This window comes from Bos mutus, chromosome 4, assembly GCF_027580195.1.
Source record: "Bos mutus isolate GX-2022 chromosome 4, NWIPB_WYAK_1.1, whole genome shotgun sequence".
NCBI classification, from domain to species: domain Eukaryota; kingdom Metazoa; phylum Chordata; class Mammalia; order Artiodactyla; family Bovidae; genus Bos; species Bos mutus.
Genome location: NC_091620.1, coordinates 66,929,992 through 66,954,831, shown reverse-complemented (window position 1 = coordinate 66,954,831; position 24,840 = coordinate 66,929,992). Strand labels below are relative to the sequence as shown.

Sequence of the window (24,840 nt, the reverse complement as noted above, 5' to 3'; positions counted from 1 at the left end):
GGTTCTGTATTCCTCAGGCAAAGTAGTTTCTTCTTTCCAGAAATACCTAATATTCATGCAATCAGTATCTCAGGTAGTGAGAGATGGATTTAACCAAATTTCTTGAGCCTCTCCATCTCCAAAACAGCCTGCTTCAATCTCAGCTCCAGGAGAGAAGAGGCTGTGCAGGCAGACCTGTGAAGAGTAGTTCTGTTAACACGCAGAGAAATTGTTTCAGTTTATTCTCACTTAGCCATGTTTGGGAAAATTAAGCTGTTAAACCTCACAGAAAAAATGCAGTGGAAATACATCTTTTGCCATTTGAGACAAAGGTAAACGAGAGAAAGCATAAAGTGATACATACAGACAATGATGGATATCTGTGACATTAGCATTTAAAATTATATGTAGGATTAGATTACTTCTTGGATAAGGTGACGTGTTCAACTCACTTCTTCATGGCTGAGGAAAGCCTAATGCAGAGAGGGAACAGATGTGGACGTTGGTATGTTAGTGAGTGTGGAGTTAGGATGGGTGGGAGTGTGGGGTATAAAATTTAGGAGAAACACTATTAGCCAAACAAATATGAGCTCAAAAATAATCAAATTATCCTGGGTGTGTGTCAGAGAAAAGTGCTACTTCTACTGTGACAAATACTTTAGACTGAGGGGGAAAAAAAAAAAAACCCTCATAACCTGCTAATATTAGGAAGAACAAAGCTGCAACTATTCCACATTTGCTTCCTTTTTCACAATAGGCTGCTGTGAAAAAAAATTCATAGAAATCCAGAGTTGCAGTTTGAGTATAAGAGTTAATACTTCGTTAGACTTACCTGCAAAGAATGTAGCTTTCCTGATGTCAATTAAAATGACACTCTTTTTTCTGAAAGAAAAAACTCGTGCATGACTTGAAAACCAACTATTTAAATGCTTTCACTTATTATGAAGTTTCATAAAACTTATCCCTTCATCATAATGAAAAGTCTAGTTTCTGTTCTGTCAGGAAGTAGCCCTTATTTGTCAGGTTATTTTTTATCCTTGGAAACACTGCCCCCTGCTGTAACAAATGCTTAATTGCAGAAGGACTTTTTGGCTCTCAAATGAAAAAGATACAAAAAATAAAGGTATAATTATTAAAGTGAAAGAGACTTTATTTTGAATAGTAATACATATATCATTCATTCCATTTAATTTTCATAGTGCATAGCTTTGTATGGAAGTAGAAAAGGAAAAATAAACATTAGAAATACCTAAGGAAGGAAGTACACAGGCAAAGAAGACATTTGTTATATATCCACAAACAGTCATCATATCATAGGACAGTATCCATTAGAAAAGAATGGAAACCGTGCAAAAAGTCTATTCAAACCACACAGCCAAGTGCAAAGAGTACAAGTTATAGTTTCTTGGATACAAAAAAGTATACATGTTCTTTGGATTGAAAATATAACATAAATGAGTGGCTTGCCAAAAATCATCTATAGAAGTAAAAAGTGTGGAAGCCACACGTGACAATAAAATATTCAAGGCCACAAATGGAGGTCATCAGCTTACAAAGAGGATAGTGAGAGGTAGAGCAGATTAAAAAAAAATAGAGATATGCAGTAAAGCCATTTCTGCCTAAGTTAGGAAATAGCAAATGCATAGACATTAAAATGATAACGGTTCTTCATACTATGCTGCATTTCTATTTTCTCTGTCAAAAGAATTCACTGTGTATCACTACAAAATTCAGCGAATAAGATGAGGCAATAAAAGTACAGCCTTGGCATTAGGGCAAGTTTAATTTCCTTTTCATTTTATACAAGAAGGGAAACAGAATATAGAACATGAAATGCTCATCTTTCCATTCAAACACTAACTTTTAAGTGTTTCATATATATTGTGTTTGGCATGAAGAAGGTAGGAATATGAAGACATTAAACTCAAGCTTTCAACTCAGAAGATTTTACATCTGGAAAGCCAAAGAAAGGTAAAATTCTTTACCATTTTAAAAATTAAATGCTTAAAGCAGGTTTTAAAAATCGAGATGCAAAAATTTGGTTAGGAAAAACATCAAAGAAAGATACTGAACAAAATTTCCTGGTTTCCATTATAGTTTTTTTTTTTTCCTTTTATTTTTCCAAATTGCATTTTACAGTAGAAATGCAGACCACTCTGGATAGCTAGGGCTCAATATTGCTTGGTGCTCTCCTCTTAGGACATCATCTTCTTACACTCCACGGAGCAGAAAACCATCCCTTCTACGGGCATGAACTTCTGCCCAATGAGACACTTGCTGCAGCAGGAGCACAGAAAGCACTCTGTGGACGCGTGCCAGCTAAAGTTGTTATAGGTCACTCGCTGCACTTCGGGATCAATGGCATTGTGGCATCCTTGACATACCTGTTAAGGCAGTTATACAAAGAAGAGAAGAGGATGAGAGATCAAACTGTGATGATAACATTTTCACGTTAGAACAAACAACGCATTTCTTTAGATGGCAAAATAAACCAAGAATGACAATCTTAAAGATACACAACTGAGAATGACCTTCTAGTTAACCTTCATAGTTATATGCGGAGCATGTGAGAAATAACAGGTGAAGTCCAAACAGCACTTGATGCTTCTAAGATAAGCCATGGGTGTTCAAGGCAGAAAGTCTTGAAGTTCCAAAGCAGTGTGTTGGGTTCCACTGTATCTATTAGATTGTATATTAGCAGTTGTTTTTTTTAAGTTTTATGATTTTTCCTATATCACAAATGCTGGCAGGAACAATAGGAACTCTCACCCATTGCTGGTGGGAATGCAAAATGTTTCAACTCGTGTGGAAGGCAGTTTGGCAGTTTCTTATAAGAAAACTAAGCGTACTTTAATTATATACTCCAGCAGTCATGCTCTTTGGTATTTATCTAAATGACTTGAAAACTTATGTCCACAAAGAAACCTGCACATGATGCTTTAATTGTAATTGCCAAAATCTGGAAGCAACCAGGATGTCCATCAGTGGGTAAATGGATAAAGAAACTATAATACATTCATACTCAAGTGAAGTCACTCAGTCATGTCTGACTCTTTGCGACCCCATGGACTGTAGCCTGCCAGGCTCCTCTGTCCATGGGATTTTCCAGGCAAGAATACTGGAGTGGGTTGCCATTTCCTTCTCCAGGGGATCTTCCCAACCCAGGGATCGAACCTGGGTCTCCCGCATTGTAGGCAGATGCTTTTACTGTCTGAGCCACCAGGGAAGTCTCCACATTCATACTACTCAGAGCTAAAAAGACATGAGCTATCAAGCCATGGAGGAAACTTAAATGCACATTACTAAGTGAAAGAAGCTAATGTGGAAAAGCTATATGCTATATGCTTGCAACTATATGACATTCTAGCAAAGGCAAAACTAGGGAGAAAATAAAAAGATCACTGGTTGCTAGGGGTATGGAGTAGGAGACAGGCAGCTTGAAGAGATGAACAGGCAGAGCACAGAGGGCGTATAGGCCAGTAAAAATATTCTGTATGATATTACAATGATGGATATATGCCATTTGTCCAAACCAGAGAATACACAACAAGAGTGAACTCTAAGCTAAACTATGGACTTTGGGTGATTATGATATATCCATGTAGATTCATCCTTGTTAAAAAACGCACCACTCTTGTGAGTGATGTTGATAATGCATAAGGCAATGCATGTGTGGGAGAAGGGAATATATGGGAAAAATCTCTGTAGTTCCCTCTTAATTTTGTTATAAACCTAAAACTGCTCTAAAAAATAGTCTTTTTAAAAAAGATTTTTTCCTCATTCACTAAAGCTCTGAAGTGATAATTTTACCAGTCTTACCTATGACATGTGAGATGATTAACACTACTAATTTCTAGACAGCAGTAAGTGAAAATCTGGAGAAGGGAATGGCAACCCACTCCAGTATTCGTGCCTGGAGAATCCCATGGACAGATGAGCCTGGCGGGCTATGGTCCACGGGGTCGCAAAGAGTCGGACACGACTGAAGTGACTTAGCACACACAAGTGAAAACTATGTTCAAAGTAATTCAGGACTCAATCAAAAATACTGACAGTGTTTGAGAATAATTAGTGTGCACTAAAAATATCTCTTCTGTCATGTTATAATTTATGTAAAATCAAATATCATGGAATATTAGCATTTATATTCAATATGCCATTCAGTATATATGTATGTTATGTACAGATAAATATGAGATACACACATTCACACCCGCAAACACACATAATTTTCTTCTTTAGCTGAACATGTTTAGCGAGAAAATAAATGAATAACTGGCATTATTACAGCAGAAGACAAAACTACCCAACTGAGAGCTCCAAAACATTAGATAGTTCATATGCCTTCTTGTTTATATGTGTTATGAATGAAACTGACTAATATTTTTCTTTTAAATATTTCATAACAAATGAAGAAACCAGTAAGATTGTCCAGCATTACATAAAAGTGGCTAATCTTCTGCACTCTTGGTCTCTTAATGTGATTGTCAGGAATTCCTGTGTGATGAAGGTGGATGGGATGAGGAGGGTCACAGGTGTGTGACTGCCACTCACTGGGTGAATTGATTTAGCATGTGGTGCGAGGCCTTGGTACAGATATCCATTTCAGACCTGCAATATAGTAATGCTGTCTATATTTTTAGATAACTGCAAGGTTTCTAATTACAGAGACTGTAACTCCTTATTTCACAGTTTATGTCAACCCAGTCTTCCCTGAGAGGCAGGGGAGATCTTTGCATGATCAATCCTAAATACAACAAAAATGACTGTTTTGATTACAATGACTCCTAATCTGAAGCTGCACCATGCAAGCAATTGCTTTTGTATAAATTCATTTTTATAGCTTTGTAATTCATTTAGAATGTAGCTCTTTGTTGTTTTCACACTCAATTTTTTATTCCCCTGATTTTAGATCATGATCTACCCTCTGTATCTCAGCCCTTTAATAATATTTTTAGATCATTTTATAATCTTTCAAAACTCACGTATTCACTGCAATTTTAAAAAAGTGATAACTACTGTTCTATGTACAATTAAGGAAACTGTTTTGGCAAAAAGATTTAACATACTAAACAGCAGTAACAGGCAAATTTGGCCTTGGAGTACAGAATGAACCAGGGCAAAGGTTAATAGAGTTCTGCCAAGAGAACACACTGGTCATAGCAAACACCCTCTTCCAACAACACAAAAGAAGACTCTACACATGGACATCACCAGATGGTCAACACCAAAATCAGATGGATTATATTCTTTGCAGCCAAAGATGGAGAAGCTCTATACAGTCAGCAAAAACAAGACTGGGAACTGACTGTGGCTCGGATCATGAACTCCTTGTTGCCAAATTCAGACTTAAATTGTAGAAAGTGGGGAAAACCACTAGACCATTCAGGTATGACCTAATTTAAATCCCTTATGACTATACAGTGGAAGTGAGAAATAGATTTAAGGGACTAGATCTGATAGACAGAGTGCCTGATGAACTATGGATGGAGGTTCGTGACATTGTACAGGAGACAGGAATCAAGACCATTCCCAAGAAAAAGAAATGCAAAAAAGCAAAATGGCTGTCTGAGGAGGCCTTACAAATAGCTCCTCAGTGATCAATGCAAAGAAACAGAGGAAAACAATAGAATGGGAAAGACTAGAGATCTCTTCAAGAAAATTAGAGATACCAAGGGAACATTTCATGTAAAGTGAAACTGAAGTAGCTCAGTCGTGTCCAACTCTTTGTGACCCCATGGAGTATAGCCTACCACGCTCCTCTGTCCATGGGATTTTCTAGGCAAGAGTACTGGGGTCGGTTGCCATTTCCTTCTTCAGAGGATCTTCCCGACCCAGGGATCAAATCTGGGTCTCCCACATTGTAGGCAGATGCCTTACCATCTGAACCACCAGAGAAGCCTGCAAAGATGGGTTCAATAAAGGACAGAAAAGGTATGGACCTAACAGAAGCAGAAGATATTAAGAAGAGGTGGCAAGAATACACAGAACTATACAAAAAAGATCTTCATGACCCAGATAATCATAATGGTGTGATCACTCACACTCAACTAGAGCCAGACATCCTGGAATGTGAAGCCAAGTGGGCCTTAGGAAGCATCACTACAAACAAAGCTAGTGGAGGTGATGGAATTCCAGTTGAGCTATTTCAAATCCTGAATGATGCTGTGAAAGTGCTGCACTCAATATGCCAGCAAATTGGGAAAACTCAGAGTGGCCACGGGACTGGAAAAGGCCAGTTTTCATTCCAATCCCAAAGAAAGGCAATGCCAAAGAATGCTCAAACTACCGCACAATTGCACTCATCTCACATGCTAGTAAAGTAATGCTCAAAATTCTCCAAGCCAGGCTTCGGCAATATGTGAACCGTGAACTTCCAGATGTTCAAGCTGGTTTTAAAAAAGGCAGAGGAACCAGAGATCAAATTGCCAACATCCACTGGATCATGGAAAAGGCAAGAGAGTTTCAGAAAAACATCTATTTCTGCTTTATTGACTATGCCAAAGTCTTTGACTGTGTGGATCACAAGAAACTGTGGAAAATTCTGAAAGAGAAGGGAATACCAGACCACCTGACCTGCCTCTTGAGAAACCTGTATGCAGGTCAGGAAGCACGAGTTAGAACTGGACATGGAACAACAGACTGCTTCCAAATAGGCAAAGGAGTCCGTCAAGGCTGTATATTGTCACCCTGCTTATTTAACTTCTATGCAGAGTACATCATGAGAAATGCTAGGCTGGAAGAAGCACAAGCTGGAATCAAGATTACTGGGAGAAATATCAATAACCTCAGATATGCAGATGATACCACCGTTATAGCAGAAAGTGAAGAACTAAAGCACCTCTTGATGAAAGTGAAAGAGGAGAGTGAAAAAGTTGGCTTAAAGTTCAACATTCAGAAAACGAAGATCATGGCATTTGGTCCCATCACTTCATGGGAAATAGATGGGGAAAGAGTGGAAACAGTAGCTGACTTTATTTTGGGGGGCTCCAAAATCACTGCAGATGGTGACTGCAGCCATGAAATTAAAAGACGCTTACTCCTTGGAAGGAAAGTTATGACCAACCTAGGCAGCATATTAAAAAGCAGAGACATTACTTTGCCAACAAAAGTTCGTCTAATCAAGGCTATGATTTTTCCAGTGGTCATGTATGGATGTGAGAGTTGGAGTATAAAGAAAGCTGAGAGTTGAAGAACGGATGCTTTTGAACTGTGGTGTTGGAGAAGACTCTTGAGAGTCCCTTGGACTGCAAGGAGATCCAACCAGTCCATCCTATAGGAGATCAGTCCTGGGTGTTCATTGGAAGGAGTGATGCTGAAGCTGAAACTCCAATACTTTGGCCACCTGATGCGAAGAGCTGACTCATATGAAAAGACCCTGATGCTGGGAAAGACTGAAGGCAGGAGGAGAAGGGGATGACAGAGGATGAGATGTTTGGATGGCATCACTGACTCAATGGACATGAGTTTGGGTAAACTCCGGGAGTTGGTGATGGACAGGGAGGCCTGGCGTGCTGCAGTTCATGGAGTCACAAAGAGTCGGACATGACTGAGTGACTGAACTGAAATAGCATAGAATGTAGGGTTTGTGGGCTTCAGAAAATTTGTGTTTATTAATAATTTGATTGCCATTCATCCCTAAATCTGACGTGTCCCCAGGTAAAAACTACCAATCCCTATCCCTGCTGCTGCTCCTAAATCGCTTCAGTTGTGTCCAACTCTCTGCAACCCCATAGATGGCAGCCCACCAGGCTCCCCCGTCCCTGGGTTTCTCTAGGCAAGAACACTGGAGTGGGTTGCCATTGCCTTCTCCGGATCCCTATCCCTAATTCTTCGTAAATCTGAAAGCTGCCCTGATCTCAACTAAGGGTCTGGCGACTCCAGGACTGGTCAGGGAGTTGATGGACTTCATTCACCACTTTATGCTTGATATTTGATTATCCTGAATTCTTAATTAAAGCTAATAATCCAATATGTTATTATTTCCTTCAATTCCTACTTATTTTATTTGTATATACATTATAAAATTAAAAAATTGATAATGACGCTTGCTCTCTAGCAGGAGGGTCCTGTGAAATCTCAGAGATGTGAAATCTTGGGGTGGCCATTTGAGACTGGAATTCCAGAGACCATGCAGAGACAAACTAAGTGTATTTCCCATTCTTCCAGGTTAATTTTTTCTTCAGAAAAGTCCTTTTTTGAGTTGAGGTTTTCACTTTAGGTCTAAAAAGAATTTATATTCTCACTCCTTTTTTTCTCTTTTTAAAATTAAAAGATCTAAGCAGATCAATGCCCAGAACTAGACAATCTTCCAATTTTTATATCCTTTAGCATGCTGCTATCACCTAAGTTTTGTTCAGGCGATAAATATTCATTGTAGTATTAAGCACATGGCAACAGTGTATCTTATTGAGAAAGTACACCTTCTAAAATAAATCATGCTATATTATAAAGCTAAATAATTTAGAGTTTCCTGCATTCTCTCTGTAGTTATTCCTCTCCAATAACTACTGCAACGGAATGGAGAGAAGCTTGTATTAATAACAAAGTAGTTTCATCTGTTAAAAGCTTTATTCTACAAACATGAGTGCCTCCTGTGTTGTTCTAGTGTTGAAAATAGTACAGAAAAGCAGCAGACAAAATCCCTGCCCTCATGGAGTTTACATTCTAGTCCTTGAGGCCAAGGTAACACACAATACAGTGAACTGCTTATTATGATAACCCTCTTCCGTAGAGAAACTGTTGCAACTACATTCAAAGAAGCTAAATGATCTATTAGACTGCATAGTGATTCAACATCTTATCCTCAGATATAAGGAGGGTCCATGCTGACCCTCACAGAAAATGAGAAATGTTAAAACACAAGTCAGTCACTCAAATATTTCCTAAGTGCAGACATTGAGGGTATGGAAATAGAGGGAAGCTCTATGCTCCAGCTATTTATAGTCTGGTGGAAGAGACAGAGGTGTGATATTGACAATCACACATGTGGGTAAGTACACAAAGAACCCCAAGGGAACAGAGACATCCTGCCTAGCCAGAGAGAAAGGGGTAGAACAAGGGTAGGGAATCAGGAAAGGTGTTCTGAAAAAGTTAAGCTTAAACTGAGTCTGGAGGAGTGTGCATGCATAATCAGGTAAAACAGGAAGGGGATCCTCTGGCAACCCAGTGGTTAATACCTGGTGATTTTACTGCCAGGGGCCTGGGTTTGATCCCTGGTCAGGGAACTAAGATCCCACAAGCCACGTGGCACAGCCAAAAATAAATAAAAACAGAATAGGAAGATATATCAGACAAAGGAATGAGTGTTAGCAGAAGACAAAGAACAGTATAAACTACGAAATGCAGGTAGCTTGGGAAATTATATGATTTGGGTTAGATAACTAGTAGGGAAGCCTGGCCTGCTGCAGTCCACAGGATCACAAAGAGTTGGATTCGACTGAACAACTAGTAAAAGTGGCTGGATAGGTAAGAAGGGGCTGGATCTATCAAGTAAAGGCTTAATGATCAGGTTTTCATTTTAGAAGGATTATCTTCCATCATTATGGAAGGTAGCTTTGAACAAGAAGAATGTTAGTGGGGAGGCCAAATTTGAGGTCGCTATAATAATCAATATGACAAAAAATAAAGCTCTGAAGTGGAATAGTTGTAACTGTGAGAACCTGAGATACATTGATGAGACAGAGTTGATAGAAAATGATGGCTGATGGATTATATCTGAGGGCAATGGGTAAATGTTGAAAATTGGCACTGACACCAAAACTTCTTAACCTTATTTTCATATTAGTAATATCATACTTCTAGAACTATATAAATATGTCATTATATTCCTCAGCCAGGAGTCTCCTCTAGTTGATAGTTCAGGGAGATCTTTAGTACTTATTTACCTGTATATAAAGTGAACATCTATCCTTTTAATATTCCTGGATTATAAGTTTTACCATATATGGTCAACTCTTTATCTCTGGGCCATCATGCAATAGAAGCTCTGTGTAAGCATGGTCGATTTTATACATATACACATATGTGTGTGTCTCTGTGTGTGTATACACATACATATATGTACTTCCACATGAAATATTTGAATGTTTGGCTTATGCAAATAAACACGCAAGTCAAATTTTGTTCTGAAATTTTGTTTCACATATATATTAATTCAGTGAGGGTTTAAGAAAGGGCACTGTACAATCTCCAGGTAGCAAAAACAAAGCCACAGTGCATGATCTGGTAACATGAACAGAAATTTATAAACATTCAAATAGAGCTAAGGCATATGAACAGTCTCTAAAAACCTTAATTTAAGTGAAAGCTCATCTGTATGATGAGAATCAATCAATCTTACTCCCATTAAGGAATTTTTTTGGTGGAGATTTGGTTATCAAGTAGCACTTTATAGTATAAACTGCATATACAGAGTCTTGAGGTGGTTCATCCTAGTCAACGCATGTACTGTTTTTGAATTACTGGATTTTAACACCATATGGTAGAGTTCACCTGTTTCCTATTTGAGAGTAGTACTTTCTGTTTCTCCTTTGTAAGAGACCTAAATAAAGCAGGTCAAGGCTACTGAATCCCAAGGTGTCTCTTACCTCAGCATGGTTCTTCACATAACAGGGTTTGCACACAGGCTTGTCATTGACCATCACGTATATTTCCCCAGCTAGGATGTTGTCACAGTCAAAGCAGCAGAAGTGTTTCAGATGCCAGTTTTGGTTTTCTGCCTGGGTATACTCGTTACTGAATATCAGCTAGGAAGAGGATAAAAATAAGATCAATCGTGTTTTTTCCTTTTTGCTTCAAATGACCAAGCTAGGTTCTTTAGACAACAGATTTAGATCCACAAGGAACATCAGTCTACTTTCAGGGGCTTGAAGTCTGAGGATAACCTAAAGTTTGAACTTGGATGATTACTTGGTTTAGTTCAAATCAATGTTTTAGGTATCTGGACAGTCTTCATTTGTCAACACAATAAACATGGGCATTCAGAATGACTGAAATGTTTTTTTCATTCAACTTCGTTGGATGTAAATAAAGCACACGATACTGGCTTAATTCATTCTGCTCTCTCGCTAAGGGAGGCCTGGTTAGCATGGTGAGGGAACCATAGGAAGACGCAAAAGGGAGCCTGTATGCGGGTGGCCCTAAAGAACATACCTCATCACAGCCAGCACACCGGGGTTTCTCACTGTCACAGTAATGTCTGCCACAGTACAGCTTGCCATTCTTCCAGAAATAAATCATGTCGACCAGGAGTTCATGGCAGGTACTGCAGACGAAACAAGCTGGGTGCCACAGTTTATCGTATCCGGCCCTTTCAGCATAGATGGCTGGGTCTCCCTCCTTCATACTCAGTTTGCAGCAGTAGCAGGACTGAAAGGGAAACCAGCCAAAACAATCTAGTCATCCAAAACCGGTGCTTCTCATCAACAGTTCCAGAAGGAATTCACAGAAACCACTTCCAAGAGAAATAATTTCTACTGAAATTAGTAATTTGTCCATATAGGCAGTATGGTGTTAGTGTATGTGAAAAGGAATCTCTTGGCTTTCTCTAGGTTCTCCAAATGTAATTCTTGCATCCAGTATGTAACAGAGCACTGTTTACTGAATCAAAGTTGCTTATGGAAAAAGGCTAATAGTAATTTTCACTTCAGTTTTAAGTAGTTCTCTCAAAAATGATTACCTTAAAACTTATTCTATCATTTTTTTTTCTGTTTTGTTTTAATACAGGACTAAGCCTGGTTGGTTGACATGCTAACAGGATCTATGAGAAATACATAACAGTAAGTTTAGTTCTTATTTTTGGTTCATCTGTGTTACAATTTTCTTCTACTTTCAAGGCATAAAAATGACTTCAATTTCCCTGTCTTAGGAGACATTTTTAAAAAGTATGATTGACTATATATCCACATGTTTAAGTTTGAATTTTATGCATGTTCACACGAGCAAAACCGAATTAACCTAAGCATATATTATTCTTATTTATGGGAAGAGAGAAACAATTAACACCAAAATTATGTTTAGAAACAGATTCTAGATTGTATGTTTTATTCCAGCATGACACCATGTTAACTGCTGTGTACACATAACACTTGTAATTATCTTTGGCAACAGATAATCAGAAAACTTGGCTTTAGACCAAGGTTTCAAACATGATACATGATAATTCTCTAAAATAAGCCTAAACTGAAATTATAACTCAATTTACTTCCTTCATCTACTCCCTTCTGGAAACAGAGGAATGCAACTTCCCCCACCAGTCTCCCACAATTCAAAGAAATGGAATGAACCTGTAAAATATACCAAATGGGCTAACGTCATGACTGCTTTACTTACATACTGAGTTCTTTTGTGTTCCGCTGATTTGTCCTCCATGGCCCCTACTGCTGTCGTGGTGCTTCTGTCCCCTCCGGGAATGTACATTTTGTTGGGGCCTTGAGTGTTCATGTCACGGGGGAGTTTGACATCTCCTACTCCCAGAGCCTCATTCTTGTATTTCTTCACAAACTGCTCCATCTCCTTCACCTCTTTGGGAGATAACTCGTGGCATTTTGAAGGGTCCTGGTCATGGGCAGGGAGTTGCTTTGCCAACTGCTTCTTCCGGTACTGTGCTCCCTCTGAGCCTGCCACCGGCTGCTTCTCTTTGGGCAGCATTTGCATGTACTGCCTGGCCTAGACCACAAAGGAGACCAGTGTTAACTGGGAGATGCCTTGGCCATCAGACAAATGATACTATATAACACTCATTGGAATCAAATTACTGAATAATTCAGTTTTATCCATTAATAACAATTGATCTTCATAATACAAGTTATCTTGAGATGTTAATATATTAAAAAACATTAAAAATGGAGCAATAAATAGATTTAGTCAGTAAATATGAACACATTTTTTCATGAAAGCAAAGTTTTTTTTTCACTTTGTAAAGACTTGGGTTACTAATGCTTATTTGTGCTAAAATTACTTTGCTATACACCTGAAACTAACACAACATTGTAAATCAACTATACTCCAATAAAATTCATAAAAAAACAAAGCCCCCCAAACAAACAAAAATACTACTGTATAACTGCAAAAGAAAACAATTTTTTAAGCTACATGTTCAGAATGGCCTAAGGATCATCAGTATCCTATAAGAAAATGATATCACAAGATTCATTCTCATGATTTAACTAACCCTCTTAAAAGATTTCCAAATGTCTCATCTAGTTATTATATTAGTGGAAGGAGCTTGACACAAAATTGCTTTTTTTTTGCCTTATATAGTAAAAGAAATATAGTGTTGACCACCTTTTGAGTTACAAAAAATTGAAAGAAATTCTATTCTTTAGATTTTTTTAACCATCTTAAGAAAAATCTTCCCAAAAGTAACAAAGAAGTTACTAGCTTTATACAAAACATGTTTTTCATTTAATTACTGAAAATGTCATGCCATTTCTTTGAAAAGGTTAACACCGATTATCTATGTAGTGAGAAAAATTCTATGAGATATCTAATCTTACTTCCAAAAGTCCAATAGGAGTTGGAAGTCAAGGTAATGGGAACCCCAAAAAATAATAGACCTGAGGTCAATTAGGTCACTAAAGGAACTGCCCTAAATAAGTAGCCTAGGAACTTTAATAAAGGGACTTCCCTCCCCCTTATTATTTACCAATGCCTGATTCTGGACAGGAGGAGCCCATTCGTAGGTAACTGTATTGATGGAGACATTCTTCTTGGCAGCAACTGGATTGGTCAGTATCATAACATTGCGTTTATACATGGGAATTCCATCTGATTTTAGCTTTGCAATCAGGGTGGTGTACTTGGTGTCTTCAAAAAGTTTCCCCACTTTTCGATCCTCTTCATTGCTCAAAAGGACATCATGCTCTTCTTGGCCACACTTGCAGTTACGACATATTTTTCTATAATTTTGGAAATAAGCAGGCAATGATTAATTATACTTAATCAATCATACATATATAGTTCATAATATATTTTTACAAATATTCCTTATAAAGTTATGCAAAGTCAAGTCTTATGACAGGTGGGGGTGAGGGGATTACAAGTAGCTATACATAAGTTTAAATAAGGAAACATAAAAATGCATCTTTGCTTTATAAGACTTTGAAAAAGGTTTTGATTAGAAAGTGCATGCTCAAGGGAATATGGCTGAGGGTAACCCCATGTGATACTCCTCATTCTCTCAACCAGATATGCATATAAAACAAAATCACCAAAAACTATCACAGAAAGCATTTTCATATTTTATTGCATGGTAGCAGCCATTACCTATTTTTTTCCCACTAAGTGAGAGATAAAGAAGTTGATATAACTTTTCTCATCAAGGACAGTAACCCAAGATTTATTAGTTTTTTTCATTTTCTTTCCTGTCCCCCTTTCCAATTTCCTTTTCTCTCTTTTCTCATGTTCCATTTCCTTTCTCTTCCTTTCCCTTTCCTTTCCCCTTCTTTTATTTCTTCAAAACATTTAGTGACCACCTAACCTGTGCTCCCTTATGTATAAGACAGATGAAGTCTCTTCCCTTCTTATAGTTGAAAGACACAATTTCCCTTCCCCAATCTGGTATGGCATGTAATCTTTCATTTATGCAACATATATGAGTGTCCACATGCCAAGCAATGTACCTGATACTAGGATATAATGATGAAAATAATTAGGCCCAGTCTCTGACAGTCTAGAACTTATGCTTACCACCTGGTAAGGAGACAGACACTAAACAAATACACACACACACACACACACACACCCCTATAAATGCATTTGTGATAATCACAGACTACTTTGAGAGGATATAATTTTGACTTGGAACTGGTGAGCAAAGGACTCCATAAGAACATTAATCCTAAGAAAGTGACATTTAGGTTGAAATCTGAAGGATGTGTAAAATGAATGTGAACTCTGTGTGTGTGTTTGAGAAGAGGTAAAGACAGGAGAAGAAAAGCCTCCAGACATTTTGGGTAGAAAGAGTATGTGTGATCGTCCTGTATTAGGAGACTGCGCCCTTAGGCCCTATGATCAGAGATGTCTGGTATGTATGACTACAATGAGCTAAGTAACTTGGGTAGTGACAAGGCTGGAAAGGTAGGCAAGCCTGAGATCATGCAGGGACTACTGTAAGGCATATTAAGAAGTCTGGCTTTCACTGTAAGAGCAATCAGGAGGCTCTAAAGGCTTTTAAGTCATGGAATAACATGATTAGATCTATCATTTTCAAAAACTGTAAGGAGAAGGACTTAGGGATAGATGTAACTTAAAGCAGGAAGACCAGTTAACATGTCAATGGTGCATCCAGTCTGCAAGGTCCTAAGGAACAGGGATTCTACTGCTATTTCAAAAGTGGAATTTACATCTTGGATGGTTACTGTTTTGGCCTGGCTAAGATGTGTAATAGCTTGCACTGAAGTATCTGATAGTGGAGATAAAAAGAAAGGGACAAATTTAAGATATCCTTAAAGTGAAACTGGTCTTCCCTTGTGGCTCAGTGGTAAAACAATCTGCCTGCAATGGAGGTGACTCTCAGGAAACCTGGATTGGATCTCTGGGTCATGAAGATCCCCTGGAGAAGGAAATGACAACCAACTCCAGTATTCTTGCCTGGGAAACCCATGGACAGAGGAACCTGGCAGGCTACAGTCCATGGGGTGCAAAGAGTTGGACAAGACTGAGTGACTAAACAAATAATGTGAAACGAATTAAGCCTTGTGAATACATTGATGAAGGGAAGACAGAATCAGTTAAAAAATGAACCCAGGTTTCTGGGATGAATAAGATTGTAAAAGGAATGTAATTTATTAGATCATAAAAGCAAAATAAGAATAGAACTGAGGTATGGGATGAAAACGTTGGTGAAATCTATCCAAACTGAAATAATAAGTTTGAAATGCCTATAAAACAGGGTAAAGATATCAAGTAGATTATAGGATATATAGATCTATTATTAGAAACTGTAGCCTGGCGGAAAATATAAATTCAGAAGCCAGGGAATAAGTTGAACAGAGCACTTTCACCTCCTGAGGGAAGAGCAGAGGGAGATGAGGGCTCAGGAGGGAGCCTGGTACAGGAGCAGAAGCTGGCAAAGATGACAGAGGAAAACAGAGAGTAGAAAGAATTTTTGGGATTAAAAATATAAGCTGGAACTAAAATATAGGACAATGATAGCATATAAGTTAGAGGGAGAAATCTGAGAGTTAAAAAAACATTTTAATATCCTTACACTGTTCAGGAAGATACTGAAGATATAGATTAACATTGGATGTTGTTAACTATGTATGTTAAAATATCTAGATAACTAAAGAAAGAAATGTAATTTCTAACTATGACAAAAAGGGATGAAAATATGAAAATGTAATTAGTCAAACAAGATTGGAGAAAAATAAACTTGGGAACTTAGGACATGTAGAAAGCACAAATTAGATGGTTGATATAACCCAAGCATATCAACAGTCACAATAAATGGACTCATTTCTCCAGTTAAAAGATGAAGGCTTTCAGAAGGATAATATAACAAAGTAGTTATATTTAAACAGTTATATGCTGTTTAAGAAACACTTAATTTTAACCACATAGAAAGGATGAAAAGTATGATGATGCAAAAAGATTAACCTGGCAAATACCAGCAAAACGTTGTTACGTATATTGAAAGTGAAAGTCGCTCAGTTGTGTCCAACTCTTTGTGACCCCATGGACTAAGTCCATGGAATTCTCCAGGCCAGAATACTGGAGTGGGTAGCCTTTCCCTTCTATAGGGGATCATCCCAACCCAAGGATCGAACTCAGGTCTCCCACATTGCAGGCAGATTCTTGACCAACTGAGCCATGATATTAGGGAACACAATTAAGGCTTTTTCCCTTAATGAGTATCAGAGTCACTTCACAGTAACAAATATTTAAAAAAACACTTCTCTGCTGTAACAATTAACTTAACACCACCTAATAACCTAACTTCAACATATATAAGCAAAAGTAACAGAACTATCGGAGAAGGCAATGGCATGCCACTCCAGTACTCTTGCCTGGAAAATCCCATGGATGGAGGAGCCTGGAAGGCTGCAGTCCATGGGGTCGCTGAGGGTCAGACACGACTGAGCGACTTCACTTTCACTTTTCACTTTCATACATTATAAGAAGCAAATGGACAAAGCCATCACTATGGTGAGATTTTAAAAAATTAGAGATAAAGATTTGAATAACACAAGTATCAAGCCTGACCTAAGACACACATGAAAGCATTATATCCAGTGACTGGAGAATATACATTCTTCTTACAACTATTTGAAACATTTTGAAAAACCGAACATCTACTATGCCATAGAGCAAGTCTCAAGGACAGATCATCAACCAGATAAGCTGAACAGAATGCAGTTATGTTAAAAATCATCAACAAAAACATTACAAAGTACTTTTAAAACAAGAGTCTTAAAAAATTAAATGTTGAAAGAAAAGAATTACAATATTTTTAGGAAAAAAGAAAGCAAAACTATTACTTCCTGAAACTTGTGAAATACAACTAAAGAGATGCTGAGGAGGAAAATTATAGTTAAGGTATGCTCAAATTAGAAAGAAGAATAAAAATTAATAAGCTAAGGGTTTAACTCAGGAGGTTAGGAAATATTCAGACAAAACCTAAAGTAAAAAGGAAAATAAGGACAATAACAGAAACTGATAAAGGTTTGCTTCTCATTGGATACAGAAAACATTCAATACATATCAACATTTCTTCTGATTACATTTAAAGTAATTTTAGTTGTAGAAAGAAAGTAGGACTTTAGAAAGGGTTTCTGGGGGAAAAAAGTCAGCAAGCACTCAGGATCCATCATACTTAGTACATTCATTTTAGGATCTGAAGCAAGAAAGCAACCTTGCCATTGCCACTTCATTCATTTTTCCTTGGGTACTAATCAGAGCAATAAGAAAGTTCAAAGAAATACAAGTGGTAAGGATTCATCAGAAAGGGAGAAACTAAACTGTTAATTACACATGCTCAAATTGATCATATAAAAATGTATTAGCATCATTAAAAGCTTATTAATAAGTCTTTCGTATTTAAAATTAATATAAATCATTGGATTTCTCTACATCAGAAAATTACCAAAAAAAAAAAAAAAACCACCCCAAACTAAACACTTTGCCAAATAACAAATTATTAAATAATTATTTACTTTTATGTTGTTTTTCTTAAGGTGAGGTATGCAAACTGAAAATATTACATTGGACTTATACAGTCCCAGAAAGAGAGAGAAAGATAGTGTGTCAAGAGATGTGGGGTAGGGAGGCAAAATACTTCCCTTGTGTACACATCGGTCAGAATTCTTTATTTGGTAATAACTTACTGAATAGTTTGCATATTCTAGTTCAGCTATAAAAGACTTACATCTGGTTATCTCATACTTTCATCTACTGGAAAGGAGCATACTATCCTACTACAGTATGTTCTTCATTCTTGTTCTTCAGTTAACAAAAATAATATAATTATTCATAAAACTATCACAGTGCTTTTGGATCAAGTTTAAAATGACACCTTCCTGAGGGGAAAGGTGGGCTGGGAATTTAGTTCTTATATAAATAAATAGTTCCTTATATGGCTGTGAACTATGGCATGCATCCTGGTATTAGTAAAGTGACTGACTAAATAAGGAAGTAATAATGTTACAAGGATAGTGATAAATATTGGAGTTCCTTTAAAAATGTTTATTATCCAGGTGTACACCAGTATAACATGTATGCCATGAAATAAAGAGAGTAAGATTCTAAAATCTGAAGGATTAACAGTAAAAGAGTAAGTGAAACAAAGCCTGTGGACTTTCTAAAGCATGAACTATACTATGACAAGCTGTAGCATGGTTAAATAAATTATATTTACTATGAAAATGTTATATAAAAAAAGTATATTAATCAATGACATACTAGCCGTCTCTATACTGCTTCTTCTTATTAGTCTTGGTTATTCTTAGAAGATTTACATTCTGAGAAAATCTATATTCCCTGTCTACCCGTTTACCTATCCAATATAACTTTATTAAGCAAGTAAATTCAGGTTAAGACACCACACTGATAGCGCAGTGATGAGGGAAGAAGTAGTAGTTAAAGGAGTCAGCCTACGCCTGATTAGCAGTTTCCTAAGTGGGGAAAACCTATGACTGACTCATGATCATTTTTAAAATCCCAATATATATAAGCCTCATCTGCTTCCTTACTTACATATAAGCTCATCTGAATCCTTACTCCAAAACTGTGACCTGCAATAACAGAACTGGCAAGAATGTGACTCAAGAAGGGTAGGATGTTTCTTTTAGCCAGAGAGTTGTCATCAATGTAGTAGCTGGAATGACCACATTCGTTCCAGACTCTGAAAACTATCGTTCCATTTCTGCAATAAAAAGGGGCAGCTACAGCTATAAAAAGGCAAGAAAGAAACCCATAAATTCTGGGCCAGGTGCCAAGAGCTATCCTTGTGGAAAGGTGCACTATCCACTACTTATCTAGGTTTTAAAAAATATTTGGGGGGGGTTTTAGTCTACAGTGTTTTATATTCTAATCTCCCATATTTAAATTAATTTTTTTTAATTTTTAGAAATATCTTTTAGGAAATTTCAAGTCATTTGGAAAATAGTCAATAAATTTATTAAACAGAAAATTCTGTTGAGAAATTAGAGAAAAGAGAGATACCGTTATTTTTTATCTAAGAGAAAGTGTGAGGATGAGTAAGACATTTAAGAAAATAAGGAACTTTTAAAAATTTGTTTTAGACCAACCTGAAATAAAATGAAAACGGCATAGATGACCAGAGTATCCATGTGCAAGGGGCTATGTTATAAGGTGTGTACAGTATGTTTCTTCAGATGATTCACATGTAACTTTTGATGATATGTGTAAGGCTTAAAAAGTTTATTTTTATTAAATTTATTTGAGCTATTCGTTTGAGGGGAGTATTTAAATCAGCTCCCGTACTTAGCACAGCCATCATATCTCTAAATCTTCTAAACTGCCCTATAGCATTTCTGCCCAAATTTTCCATGGGAGGTTAATTAAAGTTGTGCAAAGGGGAAATGTAGGGGAGACTCTGAATTAAGTTAGTTTAAAACAGTCTTTTTTATATGACTTTCTAAAAAAGATGTGAGGGTAGACTGGTAGACCGGGAAGCTCTATGATGTAGGGTGAGGAGAGCTATTTGTCCTAAAAAGTTTAAAGCTGTTAACACATACACATGCAAAGATTAATATGCATGACAAATCAGAACTGTTAACTCACAATTTTATATTACAACTTCAGAGTTCTTAAGTTCAAGAGAGTACAAAACTTACCAAAAGCACTGCTCAGAAAAGTAGATAGATTTATAGTTTCAAGCTGAAAGCAGTCAAGAAACTATCCCTCATAGCTTCTCAAAAGAGAAGTTATTTTTGTAGCACTATTTGTAAAAATTATTATTTTTCCAAGGCAAGTAGTAGCAACTGGAGTGCTCTGACATACCGCCAGCAGTCATAGTGATTTAACGGAACGGTCATGACACTGCTATAAACGAATAATTTAAAAGGGTTGGAAGCTGCCCTTTTATAACAGGGATATACATATATGGACTTAAGAGTGCGCCTCTGTTATAGAATTCAACACAAGCATTAATCCATTTATGGTGGGGAATTTTCAGTTTTCAGCCAGCTCTCACCCAATCAGAAATTCTCTGGAGAGATGTATGCTATATTCATTCAAATAACACTTTTCTTGTAAAATGCAACTGTTTTATTGAAACCATTTATCGAGGATTAAATAAAATAATAATTTTATTACTTATTCTATTACTTATATAATAAATGATCTATGGTTCCAATGATATTACTTTCAATATAAAATAATTGGCTATAAACTTGATATCCTGGGTTTCTGTCTTGCATTTCATAAATATGTTATTTCTAAACACTACTTATAAGTGTGCCCAGAAGATAGTAGTTTCTATATGATAAGTATTAATATCAGGTATCCGCAATCTTTTATATTCCTCTCTCTGCATGTACACACGGAGAAAAGGGAATGTGAGGATACGGCCAGGAGGTGGCCATCTACAAACTAGAAAGTGGTTCCTCACCAGAACCCAACCATGCTCATGTTTTAGTCTTGGGCTTCTAGCCTCCAGAAGTGTAAGACAATACATTTCTGCTATTAAGAAACCAGTCTATGGTATTTTACTACAGAAGCTGAGCTGACTCATATAGAGACAAAGACAACTTCTCAGAGACACTGCCTGGGCCAATACGTGAAGAGAACAGGAAGGACTTTTTGTTTCCATGTGGTGAGATTTCTTTTTAGTTGGACCATACAGGGTCTTTCCAGGCAAAGGGAACATGAGATAAGGCACAGAAATTTTAGGAAACAGCATGTGTCTAAGTAATTGAAGCACAGGGTACTTGAAATGGAAGGAAGGTTGGACGAGTAAGCAGAGGACAGATATTGAGGTTTAACATCAAAGGCCAAAGACTTTGTTCAAAGGATCAAGTCCAGTGGGAAAGCATTAAGATTCTTAAGCTATTGGTAAGTACACAATAGTATCCATTTTCAAAAGACCATTCTTGTGGCTGCATAGAAGGTCAGACTGATAAAAGTGAAGAATAACTAGGCTCTGATTTTCACAATGTGCTCCAAGAAGCCCTAAGCGTCTTAGAAGTCAAGGGTCACCATGAAGATGGAGGAGGAGGTTAAGTGGGCAGGAACTTGAGACCCCATGTCTATTTCAATCACAGCAGTTCTGTGGCCCTGGACCAAATCTGGAATCTTTGTTACACTCAGGACAACCAGCCTTAGAAAGTCTGTAAAAGTCTTCAAAGACTGTACCGAAAATGGCTCATTTGGAGGTCAAAGGGACTTACCCTCAAGCTTTCCAGCTGCGGTGAAAAGGTCAAGGAATTATTAAAAATTCTGAGAAATGTGTCTGGACTGATGCCAGGAAGAAGACAGAACTACTAAATAACACCATTTGTACTGACTATATAAATCCAAGTTGAACTGGAAGCTGTGGCAAAGCCCTAGTCTTTTATGAACATGTGTGAACATGTATGTATGTTCAGTTGCATCTGACTCTTTGTGACCCCATGGACTGTAGCCCACCAGGCTCCTCTGTCCATGGGATTCTCCAGGCGAGAATGCTGGAGTGGGTTGCCATTTTCTACTCCAGGAGCTTCCTGACTCAGAGATTAGACCCTCGTCTCTTGTGTCTCCTGGATTGGTAGGTGGATTCTTTACCACTGAGCCAGCTGGGAAGTCCTAGAACAATGTGTATCAGGAAGGAAAGAAACATGGTACATTAATACAGAGCAACAACAGAATAAATCCATGTAAATGGGGAATAAAAGAAAACAAAAAACTTATCTGAAGAGGTAACATTTAAGCCATGATCTGAGGGTTGAGCAGCTACCCAACAGCATAAAGAGGCCAATATCATTTGTGCAGACTATGTAAGGGAAAATGTAGGGGGAAAAAACTGGATTATGGGGGATAAATAACTTCTCAAATACTTCAGGGAACATAGAGAAACTAGTAAATCATAGGAATACCTACACTTTGGGTAAGATCAGGGACTTTTATCTTTCTTCAGTTCAGTCACTCAGTCGTGTCCGACTCTTTGCGACTCCATGAACTGCAGCATGCCAGGCCTCCCTGTCCATCACCGACTCCCAGAGTCCACCCAAACCGATGTCCATTGAGTCAGTGACGCAATCCAACCATCTCATCCTCTATCGTCCCCTTCTCCTCCTGCCCTCAATCTCTCCCAGTATCAGGGTCCTTTCAAATGAGTCAGCTCTTCGCATCAGGTGGCCAAAGTATTGGAGTTAGCACATGGCAAAATATCTAAATCATAACAGATGCTTGGTGAATGTGTGTGGAACAGCAAATAACTCAGCCTGAGTTCTGAGACCCTGGGAGATCAGGCAGCAACATGCTAATGCAAATACTACTAGGCAATAGTCAGAGTTTGTTTCTTTTTACTTGCATATGGTTTCTCATAAGCAACCTGAGGCAATCAGAAACACAAGACGTTTGCAGGTCCCTAGAGGGTAAAATTATTCAACAACTACCACCTCTAGGAAGAGTTTCAACTGATCTGACTTTTGTCAAGTGCCCATAAATGGATAAATGGACAAATCAGTGTGAACAAGGAAATGACGTACCACGACTGGGTCAGCTTACATCACATACCAACACTGTGGTCAGTAACCAGAAGAAAAGTGAAACTGAGGTCCCTCAGTCGTGTCCGATTCTGCGACTCCATGGACTGTAGCCCACCAGGCTTCTCCATCCATGGGGTTTTCCAGGCAAGAATACTGGAGTGGGTTGCCATTTCCTTCTCCAGGGGATCTACCCCACCCAGGGATCAAACCCAGGTCTCCCGCATTGCAGGCAGATGTTTTATACTCTGAGCCACCAGGGAAGCCCAACCAGAAGATGTAGTCTTTTATGGTTCTTAACAGATTCTCAGAAAATACTGAGGATAAGGAGATAAGACTACATGGAAAAATGATAATAAAGTGATTTTCATGTCACTGCTCTTATTTGACATTTTTATCTGAAAATATCAGATGATAGTTATCTACAATACAAAAATAATATAGAGCAAATAAGAACTACTATAAACTAACCTGCTTTAGAGAAAAGATACCATCACTGAGGAAAGAGCTTTAAATAAAAATCTCATTAGCAGTTTTGGCAAATGCATAGTCAAACTAAAAAGAGCATGATTTGAGACGGCAAAGCAAGAACTGTGCCCAGCAGAGGGCAGTGCAGCTCTCCATAAAACCCACGGAGCACAAAGAGCTGTGTTCTCATTAGGAGCTGAAATATTCTAATGCATGACAACTATTTTGTGTCTGCTGACTTTACCTTTCCAAAATATTACAGACATATTCACAAACTGCTATGTCCCTTGAAGAGGCAGCACAAAGAAGAGGCAGTAAAGTCTTGTAATTTTAAAATTCCCTGGGCCATTTTAAGTTCCTTACACATAAAGAACTGTATCATCATTTGGCGGAGGGCTAAGGTTTCCTTTGCCTTCACTATTTAAAACAACTGTCCTTGTTTCCTAAAACTTATTATGTAAATGAGCTTTTAAAGAAACTTAATACCCCAAATTTTATTTTACATTCTTCTTTAACTTATACTGTATACAACCCTATAGCTGATGACATTTTTTATTCTACAATGTTTCCTATGGAAATATGCAGTGCAAGAGGGGTCCTCAAATGAGATTCATTCTAACAGTCAGCTGCCATCATAATGATGTATGGTTGATCACTTTAATTTTTTTCTTCTAGCAATAATATGCTAATTCTAACTGTGAACACTTATAAACTAACATTATGGTCTTGGCAGCCACTGATGAACGACATTTATGTTCTTTAAAAGAATGGATTTAAAATGCCAATTTTAGGTTTATATGACAGAGAATAATGATTTAAAAAAAAAACATGCAAATAAGAGCTATAAGAAATTCACATTTTTGATCCACTAACATTTGTCTTCCATATGTAGGCACTTGATTCAAATCAAGACAATGGCAACGGATTATCATTTTTTTTAACTCAAGCTTTTCAAAGGTTTTCAGTAGTAAATTTACAGCTGAAAATTTGGGGGAAAAAAAAAACAAACTAGATTCAAGTCCATTTCCTGACAACTAGGACATGAATGCTCAATTCATTGTATTTATTGTTTAATCACAAATATACAGATGAGATGTGCATAGTTGCCCATTTTAATAAAAGAATATAGTTGTCCATTCTTAATAAAAGAATAACAATTAATAAACAGTCTTTCAGGATTACCATAAACTTATTTGCCACTCAGAGAAGAGACATATTCAATATCTTAGTCTCACAGGAAAAC

The 24,840-nt window shown here is 37.5% G+C and overlaps 1 protein-coding gene across 1 annotated transcript in view; it reads right to left on the bottom strand.

The window, feature by feature from the left end:
* Positions 1-1,105: 1,105 nt before the first annotated feature.
* TES (testin LIM domain protein) overlaps positions 1,106-24,840 on the bottom strand; it is a 57,987-nt gene continuing 34,252 nt past the window's right edge. Inside the window, exons 3-7 of the mRNA XM_005899128.3 lie at positions 13,628-13,880; positions 12,313-12,648; positions 11,134-11,349; positions 10,569-10,727; positions 1,106-2,363 (exon numbers count right to left, since the gene is read on the bottom strand). Of these exons, the coding sequence (XP_005899190.1) occupies positions 2,175-2,363; positions 10,569-10,727; positions 11,134-11,349; positions 12,313-12,648; positions 13,628-13,880 (1,153 nt within the window). The 3' untranslated portion in view covers positions 1,106-2,174. The remainder of the gene's footprint in view (positions 2,364-10,568; positions 10,728-11,133; positions 11,350-12,312; positions 12,649-13,627; positions 13,881-24,840) is intronic.